We start from the raw sequence: 12342 nt of genomic DNA on the forward strand, positions 1-12342 counted from the left end.
GCCGACATTGCTTGGCCGACGGCACCCTGAGGAGACTCACTCTGTGGGAGCGTACCGGTCTATGGGAGGGAATCTGTGGCAGAAGGCGGTCTCGGAGATGTATCAAAGGCAATAGTGAAATTTCTACCTGTAGTTTATAATAATCAGCACATCCTTCCTCACTTTTATTTCTCTCTCTCTCTCCCACTCTCTCTCTCTCTCTCTCTCTCTCTCTCACACACACACACACACAGAGAGAGAGAGAGAGAGAGAGAGAGAGAGAGAGAGAGACTACCACACAAAGACATATAGACAGTTCCTCACATATTCTTTTCTTTCTATCCAGAGAACCACCAAGGCTGTCTTTCTGTCTATCATGTAAATACTAAATACCAGTACCATTCACTATATCTTTCCATACTTTTCTCTCTTTCCTTGTAAAGCATATTTGTCTCCATCAGTCCATAAACTACTTCAAATTTACCCTTCGGTTTTATTAAGTGCAAAGCTCTCTCTTTCTAAGTATATTATCAATTCCAACCAGTGGTTGGATTCAAATACATGAACAACCGGTTCTCTGTGTGGAGAGAACTCTGCTGCTTCCGGAAGTCCGTTCTGGGCCTGGGCAACAAAAAATTAGCTACCGGTTCTGCCGAACTGGTGTGAACCGGCTGAATCCCATCACTGGTTCCAACCAAATCTCACCTATATCAAGTGGTGCAGTGGTTAGAATGCAGTCTTGCAGGCTAATTCTGCTGACTGCTTTCAGCAGTTTGAGTCTCACCAGGTCAAGGTTTCCATCCTTCCGAGGTCGGTAAAATGAGGACCCAGATAGTTTGGGGCAGTATGCTGACTCTGTAAACCGCTTAGAGAGGGCTGTAAAGCACTATGAAGTGGTATATAAGCCTAAGTGCTATTTCTATACTGTGGACATAATATGCTTTCCCCTGAGGGGTAGGATGGGTCCCAGTCTACCTGATCTCTGATAGCTGAAGGAAGGGCTCATCTACACTCAGTGTCAGAGTAGCAAGCAGTTGAAAAACAAGGTTGTTCTTAAGAAATATAGAAGGATGGAGCACTATGAATAGGCCTTGGGTTCCAGAACACAGATGGGATATAGAAACGTGTATGTTTGTGTGCCATAGAAGAAACACATAAAGCAATAAAAATATCCACACCTTAAGTTGTTGCTTTTTCAAGAGTCATAAGGTGAATTAGTTCCTTTCTACAGGGTGGGGAAGGAAATGAGGGATTGCAAGACTGACTAAGAAACTGTCACAAAAATTGAAAATTAAGATCATGTGATCACAGCCCAGCAGCTCAACAATAGCAACTAGTACTGAAGCAGTACAACTTTCTGAAATTTAATTCCTTTAGGAGATACGGTTCCCAGATTTTGGGCACTTTTTATAAATTAGCCCATTTGAGATACCTTGGTTCAAATATTGTTGTCCTAATATGCATATACACACACAGATACAACACGCAAACACACACAGAGATTATATTTTAAATAAGTTTTGTATTGTGTTGCTTTTCTCCTGAAATCAAAACACAACTGAAACATACTTTTATAATTAACAGGTTCAGTATCCTATTCTGCTATAGATCTTTGCAAAAAGATTCCAAAGAGAGCTAATCTGAAATTCCACTTTTCTTCCAAAATATAAGATTGCGGGCATTTGCCATAAGAGTCAGTATTGGAGGACATCAAAGATAAAACATGTCTCATGTCACATTGCAAACCTACAACTTCCATCATTTTTAGTAAGATGGACAGCTATTTAAATTTTATTAATAATAAATAAATTAAAATATTTGCCTGTAACAAGGCTCCAGTGAAAAAGAACATTAAAGGAAATAGTATTTTATTCATTCTTTTATTAAATTTACATCTCATGTTAATCCCATCTCATGTGCATGTATGCATTACAGTAGCTAACTCAGTATATCCTAAAATCTGTATGCCCAGCAATAGTTTTATAAAGAACAATATAAAATATTGCTGACAAAATTGTTTTGCTAACTTTATGGAGAATGGCAAAGGAATTACTTTTTTTTCCTCTCTGGCACTACATTATATCATTCCAAGCTCACTTTTTGAAACTTCTTTTACTTCCCTTTAAATTTCTCAGTCTGTGTTGTCCCAAAAGAGTATAGTACCTGTGGGGAGGAGTAATGGAGGGAGTCACCTTGTTTGTTATCCCTTGAGTATCAAACCAAACAATATTTGTGAAGTAGAACTCGGGCAAGGAGAAATGAGAAAGCTGGAGAGGATTTGTTTTGAAAATTAGATTGTTTCTCATAATCTTTTTTTATTTCTGGTCCTGAAAACAGATTCTTGGACTACGATGTAACTTGAAGAGGAAATGCAAGCAGAGTTTAATTATAAGACTCAGGCTTTGGGGGAACAACGACATGTATACAATTGGCTCCTTCTATTGTGGTAGAATACTGTGATGCACATAGTAAGGGGGTGTTTTACTATATTTTTGCTGTCTAGACAGCAGTAAAGTAGAAAAGACAAAAAATCAGGAAACAAATCAGGATATAATTAATTAATTATACATTAGTTTCTATACTGCCTTTGTGATTCTAGATATTTCACAATAAAATAATGACATGTCAATAAACATTTAAATTATATATTTTTTAAAAAAAATCACATGCCCTCTGAATAAAATGAACTTCCTGGATCAACTGCTTCTGATTAATTTGTACCTTCCACTAAGAACCCTAGAGGCAAAAGTTCACAATTATTTTCTAAAAAGAGAAGGAGGGAATCACCTTGCTCAAATAGAAATTGGCATTGAGAAGGTGAAACAGTACCTCCCCTTCTAAACTCTCACAGTTCTTCCTGAAGGATATCAGAATTTATGTGATATTGAATGCAACCAAGATCAAGCTAAGCAAGGATGGCTGAATTATACCCTTCTAAGTTTTGCCACAGGTCATCTACAAAACCAATACTATAATGTTTTAACTGGAGCCCTACTAGTTTCTCATCAACCATCCTAAGGTTGAAGACTGAGTGATAGTTCTACAAAAAAATTATTTATTTGTCTCTGTCTGTCTATGTCACTTCTTTTTTTATTCAAGTTTTATTAATTTTTCAATTTTTACAGCCAAGTGATTAGGAAACATCGTGGAGATAGGGTAATCCATAGTAACAGAGTAACATCGTGGAGATAGGGTAATCCATAGTAACATAGTAACAGAGTAACAGAGTTATTCATGTAAATCAAAAATTAGATCATTAGAAGTTCCCTCTCTATTTCCCTTATTATATCATATTCAATTTAATACATTTCTTAATAAAGCTCAGTCAATACATTATGAACACAATTTTAGTTGACAGATATCCAAGTCCTGATTTTGAATTTTACTTACTTCAATTACCATATTCAAATTTAGCCTTTAATAACCATAATGTTTAAACTTCGGGTAACCCTCATTTCATTACAGAGTGATTATCACAGCTAAAGTATACATATTATTCCAAAATTTAAATTCTTATCTTATTTCACTAATAACTTCTATTTCACATCGTAATAGCTCCTCATTTACTAATAACATCTTTCATTATCACAAACCCATTTCCATATAACAGTTCAACACTATAATCTAAAAGTAATTTTCATTTCCATTATAAATCTAAATACTAAATATTAAATTAGCCAGTATATCTAAAGACCTTCTTAACCCATTAGGTGAGATTTCAAAACCCACTTTTAAATCTAACTCTGGCTTTCTTTTTGTGCCAGGCAGGCTTCCATACCAGTGCCTTTGAATCCTCCGATGTGTCTCCCTTCATTCCCACACAAGCTGTTTGAATCAGGGGAGAACATCCAGTTATCAATTTCTCAAAGGAACTGGCCCCTTTGTAGTTATTTGGTTGCTGCCCTAATAAGTCAAATCTTCATATTTGGTTTAAAGTGTTTGTGTTCAGTTCAGTCTGGTCTTCTTCTTCTTCTTCTTCTTCTTCTTCTTCTTCTTCTTCTGTCCTAATGGAGAAGCTGATATACAAATTCTATTTTATTATATTTTAGCATATTTTGCAAAATTCAGTCAGCCTGAACTTTAGCTTTTCTGATATTATGTACTTTTCCTTGCTGTCCTTTTCCTTTTTCCTACTTCTAAATGTGCTCTTCTTCATCAACCTTTTTGTATGGCCTTATTGCCGTCTTCTGCTATCATTTTTGTCTCTCATTGTAATTGTTCACTATTATATTTTTGTGTCTCATTTTTTAGGAACTTTGATGCATTTGCAGTTCTTTTTCTCCTCATTACCACAGCATTCTACTTAGACATCTATTTCTCTGAGTTTATTATGTTTTTATAATAAATATGTTTGACTATACTTAGCTTTATTTTTGCTTTATGAGCCAAAGTTCTTTCTGATTTTCACTGAGTGATTTAATGAGCCTAGTAATACAGTGTTTCCATATTTTACTCCTTCAAACAACATGCCATTATTTAACTGGTCATTAAATTTTTGGTTTCCAATCTCCACAAAATTCATTTTAAAGCTCTAAAATATTTTCTTCCGAGGTCTATTCTTCTTATGCTAGGTAGTTCAAATTGTGATCTCAAAAACAATTTTATTCTGTTGACACTATTTTCACAACCATTTGTAATTTACTTGAAATGTTCTTTTGTTTTTATGGTGCTCTTACTAGATATGAATGATCAAATAAATTATCCCAGTCCTTTACCTTTCTTGTAAATGCTCAAGATTCATGATAATACAGTTGTAGATGTTGTTTTCAGTACTTCTTGTCTCTACATACATAAATGGGAAGGAATATCAATAGATGTGATACAGTTTGAAGGTTGTTCTGTTGCCAGGATCCTGGCAACTCGAAGAGTGTGGTTTATGAGCAGATGGTCCTGTCATCATACATTTATTTTGCTTTTCCACAGTAGTGAGTCATCAGTAACCACATTTGTCTTTATATTTTGCAGGACATAATTACAAACCACTCTGTACTTTAGGGAGTCTACTATTCTGTTGCCAGTTTTGTAGTGTTCCTACATCTCCTGAAGAGCTTATTTCTTCTATAAGGGCTTGAATTGTTTGTTGTTGTTTGTTTGTTTGCTTCCAGAGAGACAGAATCTATTGCTTCTATTTGTTTCTCAATTCAATTGGCTTTGGTGTTTTGTTTGTTTTCTTTTCTTTGTGGGAAGTTTGTACAGTCAGTTCTCTTTTTTATCAGGTGTCTTGTTTCATCAGCCAAACTGTGACTACTTGCTGCTCCAATTCTTTGAGTTTTGATGCAAATACATGTCTAATTATTCTTTGGTTGGTACGGAAAATTGTAGGTCATCATGGCAGGTTACGTTCAATTGAACTTCATTTTTATTTCTTTATATACCACTGGTAGAAAAGCTTAGATTTAACTTGTTTCTTTCTCAGATTCTCAAATTACTTGACTATAATATATCAAATTAGATTATGTGATAGGCTTTTTACATTTCTATGGCAAATTATATTAGCAAATACCTGTTTAGTTGGTAGAATAACTATAATTACTCATTGTAATTTATACAGTTTCAAAAATGTTTTGTCTCTGTATATGAAGACTATTCGGCTTATCATTTCATGTACAAAAGGCTACTCAATCACTGATCATTGTTTCCTGAAACTTAGCTATTTAAGAAGCAAGCCAGATGTACTTTTAATCATACTACTATATTTCTCAGCTTCAAACTTGTACTTTGCATTATAAATAATACAGTAAGCATAAACACTCTGAAGCTAATAATTTACATTGCTGTATTATATCACAGGAATGTTTTATAATCTCAAACTTTCATTGATTACCTAAATACTATGTACGGAAAAGGTAACTCTTATTATTGTGTCATTGATGTAACACCTTTGATTGCCATATATAATGTGAAGAGGAATTGTGCTTTATAATAACTGCTAGGTTCATAGATTCTTATGTCCATAAAACATTTAATTAATGAAACTCAAATGTGTATAAAAACAATTTGTCCTGATTTACAGACTCTTTCATTTGAAAGCAGCTGCTTAATGTTCTTCTGAAAAACACAGCTTGATTCTTTCAGTATTAACAAGCTATTATTGTGAATTATGTCCTTGATTCAATGCATAAATTCACTTAAAGTGTATCTAGAGAAGTTTATAAAATGCAAACTTAATGTTATTGTAACATATGCTGTAAGATTTTTAACAAAGGCAGTTTTGATTAAATGTGTTTATGCCTAGATCTCATAAATCTGGTTTTAGTTTCTTGTTTGTATGTGTTTTTCCAGTCATAAGAACTTGATTTTTCATTGAAAAAGTTAATGAACAGTGTAAAGAGATTTTAATAAACGTAACTGATGTTGGAAAGATGATTTAGCTCTAAACCTGGGCTTATTCTTATATTGCTGAAACCAATATAACAGTAAATGAATAAGTAAATAAAAGCTTTAATAAACTCAGCAAGCAGTCAAGAAAGAAAGAAACTATATTTGTGAAAATGTGATTTATAAAATAGAATTTAAAAGTCCATCAGTTGCCTAAACAGATAGTCTGGATGTGACTCTTACATAATTCTCATCGATAATTACAAAAGTACTTTCATAGTTCCTTGAATTGTTGGTAACATTGTGCACACACTTCTATAACTTGCTTTCATTAGTTGTTCATAATAAAAAAGAGAAAGTATTTGTGGATTTAATCCAATACATGTGGCAGTTCAGTTCTTTATTGAAGTGTCTAAATATAATAAGTATGGGTGATGTATTTTAAAACCAGCTAAGGAAATTTTGGGCAGGAGGCACAACTTGAGCCATATAGATTCTTGGACATACTTGTGGCCATGCCACTTAACACCAGCTTTTGTTTTTGTCCAGGTCTAGTGCCTTAAGGCACCAGGCTAAAAGCCAGGAAACTGTTGAGTTCTAATCACTCCTTAGGCATGAATGCCAGCTGAGTGACTTTGGGCCAGTCCCTCTCTCTCAGCCCAACCCATCTCTCAGGATTATTGATGTAGGGAAATATGTATGTTCACCGCCTTCAGTTATTTATTAATAAAGGCAGGATAAAAATATGTAAATTTAAAAATATATTGAACAGGATTGGTACAATAAGTTCTTTTGCCTCCAGGCTCTCTTTTGGGACAAAACATTGCTGGCTCAGAAGTGACCACAGGTCGGTCTACTCTTTCTTATCCAACCAATTTGCTCCCTCACCATTTGTTAATTAATTGTAGATTATGGCTCTAAATAGTATTAAATATTAATAGTGTCATTATAGTATTAGTATACTTTTGTAATCTTTTATCAAAACTGAACTTAAAAAACTGATAGCCCTGACTAATCTACTAACTGCAGGTCACTCTGTGACTCTTTACAATAGATATGGGGGGTGGGGAAGAAGCAACAGTTATATCTGGAATTATTTATCTTAACCCACAAACACAGAAATTACAGGTAATTAATAATTCATCCCAATAAAGTATACTAGTTCAGTTTGATGATGTCTTACTTCTACTGGATATTAATTCTGCTGGAAATATAAGAGAGGCTTCTTAATGGCCAACAACATGCTCATTGCTCTTAATCCTGGTCACCATTATTTATCAATCCCGGCATCCCTTTTATCCTCTATTCAAATTTTAAATATTATTTTCATAGATAAGCTTTATATTGGTCTTCCAGTTTCACAGCAAAATTGCCTGGTATATTCTTCCTTCAAGATGCCTAAATATGGATGTTTTCATTTAATTTTGTCATTGTTGGATTCTCATTCATATAAATAAAACTTTTAATTTCATTGATTGATTAATTAATTGATTGATTGATTGATTATCTTGACACTTTTTACTCCTGGATACCACAAATATTAGGTCTTAAAAATTTGCCATATTAGTTTTGAAAGCATAATTATAAATTTCAACCATCTTATCAAATATTTCTGTCTTTTACAAATATTTTATTACCTTTGCTCTCATTATTCCCATTATGGCACTGAATGCTCACAGTTTCTTGTAGGAAGTTTATTCTCTCTAAAAAAATTAAATGTAAACGCGCGCATAGATACACAAAATTCTGATAGAATTGTAACCTTTTCCCTGGAATTGTTGGATTTCATAGGCATATATTTGGGGCCTTTTGAAAGACCTGCAAAACATTGTCAAGGAATTGTACTTTAATATGGGAGAGTCTATTCCATTTAGAAAAAAGACAGTTTGACTCGTACCAGAAAATGAATGCAAAGTATGATCAGCATCAGTACACATAAACCACATCCAACTTTGTATTAATTAAGGTGACCAACCGTCCTCCTTTAGGGAGGACAGTCCTCCTTTTGTGAGTTCTGTCCTCCCTCGAAAAGTGTCCTCCTACATGTCCTCCTTTTCGATATTTGAAGACTAATCTGCAGGGCTTTTTTTTCTCATAGAACGCTCAGAATGGCGTTCTGGCACCTTTTTTTGATGGTTTTTTTTTCAACTTTTGCATGAGCTATGCTAGTTCCCCTATAGGCTTTCGAAAGCCAATAGGAATTGCTGCTGAGCGCGCCAAAACACCCAGCCGGCAAACTTTGCACATGTAAGTTGTCTGCAGCGAAGGTGAATTGGCAGGAACTTTGCACCCCTCCCTGCTTCCCAACTACATCATCTCCTAGTTAGTCCCGAAGATACCTGGAGGAGACTGGAGTGGTGACGCCACGGTAACTTTCTCTTGATCTTTGGCCCTGCTAGGGCAATAATGGCTGCGGGCGCAAGAGACAGGGGCGGCGGGGCTGCTGTGGGCAGGGGTGTGGGGCAGCGGTGGCCGGCTGCCCCCGTGCTGTGGGAGCCACGGGGCCTGCTCTACACAGGGCTGCGCAGGGTGGGCGGTGGTGCTGGCGGGGCGGCTGCAGGCAGGGTGTGTCAACAGCGGACTGCCCCCCGGGGCCAGAGCCGGCACAGCTGGTGCTTTGGGAGCCGCAGGGTCCGCTCTACACGGTGGGGCAGTAGTGCTGGTGGGGCGGCTGCGGGCGGGGGCACAGCATGTAAGCATAATTACAATAATTGTTACAAATGTTTTTATTATGCATTTATCATATTATAGTGTATTCTGTATTATTGTTGCAATGAATAAAATGTTTCTTTTATTTACGATATTTTTTTCTTCAATTTATTTGTGTCCTCCTTTTCATTGTAAAAAAGTTGGTCACCTTATATTAATCACAATCTTTTCTTTCTTTGTGGTCACAGAGAGGTTGTCTTAACCTTTTTCTTCAATCAGTTTCCTTTCAAAAAAATTATTCTATTTCCAGATTTCACTCTAGCAAAAAATAACTGACACTCATAAATGTCACTATTGATTCTAATGACTTATTTAATTGCATCTCTTTTTGTTGTGATCTGAAATACAATTTTGCAATATGTGCCATTATTGCCTATCATACATTTGGAGTATGCTCATGAGTTTAAGTATTGATTTTGACAATTTTCTCTTTTCTAATTTTCTAGCTTTTCTCATTGAGATGGGTTTTATGTTCCAAAACTATGGTATTAAAATGTATTCCTTTGTCTCAATAGTTTCTGGTTTCTTTACTCATTATTTCATAGTTATCAATGTCCCATTATAGATATAAGTCTATAAGTAATTGTATTACCTAAGCACACGATGGTATGTCTTTTGGAAGAGAGTTTTTTTTCCCCTGAAAGATAAACTTCCTAATCATCTATATGTATTATGTTTGTTTATGTTTGTTTATGTTTATTTAAATTTGTATACCGCCCTATCTCCCTTACGGGACTCAGGGCGGTGAACAGGCGATAATAAAAATCACAATAAATATCTATTCTAAAATCAGATTAAATAAATAAAGGCCTGCTCTAAAATACCCCATATAAAACCTATACTAAAACATACTACGCCAGGCCGGCCGCACGGAATAGATGGGTTTTCATGTGTATGAAGAAAAATGGATTGTTTGCCTGGAACTCTGGGACTTAATGACCCCATTGGTCATTTGTTGATTCAATGACTCACCTTTTCAATGACTCAGCGTCTTTTCTCATAATGTGCGTATTCTGGCAGGCATAGTTTCAGACTGTTGCATTGATGGTAGTGAAATGAGGGTAAGCCACAGGAAGAAAAATGAACAGTAGATGAACATTACACCTATGTCCTCGGTTATAGTTGCATTTTTCCTGTTGATCATGCACAAGAAAGTTGATCATTTTTATGATCATTTGGAGAACTACAGTTATGGGAAAGCAACCATTTTTCTTAATAAGGCAACTTGAAACAAGTACACTATATAGTTAAAAACACAGTATGAATGACAGCTCAGAGGAACTGAGTTAAATTTATTTCTTCCACTTATGGTAGGACCATTTCTGTTAATTTTATTTCAGGTTGATCGCCAATCACAGTTCATTCAGGGTTATAGAGTTATATATCGACAGACATCAGGCCTGATTTCCCCTTCTGCATGGCAGACTGTGGAAGTCAATGTTCCCACAGAACGGAGTGCTATCCTTATCAATTTGAAAAAGGGGGTTACATATGATATCAAAGTTCGTCCATATTTCAATGAATTTCAAGGAATGGACAGTGAATCAAAATCTGCACGTACCACTGAGGAAGGTAAGTAAAATTATGAAAAGAATAATTGTATGTTTGCAATTATTGAGTGTTCTCTGCTGCTGTAATATACATAAAGTTTTGCACAAACAAAAACAATATTTTCTTAGCAGTGTATACAATAGACAAAGCTGTATTTGGTTTTTCACATCAGCATTCTCTCAGTACCTATTTGCCAGTATTATTTTTTTTTAATGATAGTCAAGGAAACTTGAGTTGAGAGAACACATTTTTCTGAGTGTCACATCTGCCATTTGATCCCAGAAAAATAAAACAAAATAAACAAACAGCTTAACTAGAACAGTCAAAAGAGTAGATAAACCTCTGGTCCTGGTGACTGACCCAGATTGGATCTTGCAACATTATCCTGGCACATGTATATTTGCCTTCATTCGGGGTAGATAAAATTCTTTATGAAGAAAAGCTTCAGTTATTTGTATAAAAAGTTGATTAACATACATGACTAAACAATCATTATGAAAAATGTGGATAAACATTAACATTTATTTTGTTCCTTTCACACAATAATACAATAAGAATTACAAAAACATTTAACAATAAAATCAGGATTAATATTAAAAATATTTTAGATACTTGTATTATCTTACCAGTTTCAGTGCTACAAATATGATAATGACCACTATAATGATTAAGATTGTTTTAAAATAAAGTACAGATCTATTACCAAAATAAGTGTATTTGGGCAGACGTTTGTTTCTAGTTAATTTTGGAGAGTGATACATGTTAAAATGATAAATGTAGAAATACTATATAAAGGTTTGGGTGTGTATGGTTAGTTTTACCTTCCTCATCTGTTCTTTGGCAACCTAACACTGGGTAAGGGTTAAGGGGATATTCTGTGTTTAATTTACATAAAATATACTGTTTTGTACTAATGATATTGTGTGAAGAAATAGCAGAGGGTAGAATAAGTACTGTTCCATGGTTATTTACAAAATAATTATTAGTTTGTCACAAAAATATCAGTGTCTTTCTTTTCTTTTGTTCTATAAATATTGGTTGTCTGCTTTTATTTTTTTCTTACTTTTCTGCTTTGTCCAACTGTCAAGTGCCTCTTTTATTTTTTTCTAAGTTGTTCTATCTTGGCTGCCTTTTTATAAGAAAGTGATCACTTAACTCTTTGCTTGCATCTTAAAAGAACAACAGATTTCTTTTTCATCACAAAATCTATAACTACTGTATAAGCAATAATATCTGGATAAAGTAGCTTGAATGCCAATTCTTAAAATTAAAGGAGATGTCTTTGTAATCCTGATGACATCTATATATCAGAGTACAAATAGATCCTAATCTGGATGCATTCCAGATTAGGATCTATTTGTACACATACACACTCTTTATGTGTCCAGACATACCTAATCCTATACAAGAAGCAAAGAAAAAATTAATTTAACAATGATCAAACAAATTGAAGACTATAATGTTTTAAATGTGTATTTATTTTCTTCTATTTACCATATGAGCTCCTCTATTAAAAAAAAACATTTTTGTTATTATAAATCTGTGTGTTATGTGAAGAATTGGTCCATTTTTATTGTAACTGCTATTTTCCAGATGAGTAAATCAAGTAATCTCATCATTGTAGAGTAAATCTTTTAGGAATCTCTCGGTATATGTTACACTCTGTAGCTGTTGTGATATTAATGTAACCTTTAGCTACTCTGCTTCTGGGTGTCTCCTTCATTACCACAAAAGACTAACAAATTGTACTGTCAACAGTTAAATGTCAGGTGTTGTTGTTTTTTT

General features: G+C 34.6%; 1 protein-coding gene across 1 annotated transcript in view; it reads left to right on the forward strand.

Moving 5' to 3' along the window:
- Window positions 1-12342, forward strand: part of ROBO2 (roundabout guidance receptor 2) — a 327405-nt gene that overhangs the window by 256892 nt on the left and 58171 nt on the right. The window contains exon 15 of the mRNA XM_029285756.1: window positions 10347-10578. Within this exon, the coding sequence (XP_029141589.1) occupies window positions 10347-10578 (232 nt within the window). The remainder of the gene's footprint in view (window positions 1-10346; window positions 10579-12342) is intronic.

The sequence above is a fragment of the Protobothrops mucrosquamatus genome, unplaced genomic scaffold, assembly GCF_001527695.2.
Source record: "Protobothrops mucrosquamatus isolate PMUCROS unplaced genomic scaffold, P.Mucros_1.0 scaffold_185, whole genome shotgun sequence".
Lineage (NCBI taxonomy): Eukaryota > Metazoa > Chordata > Lepidosauria > Squamata > Viperidae > Protobothrops > Protobothrops mucrosquamatus.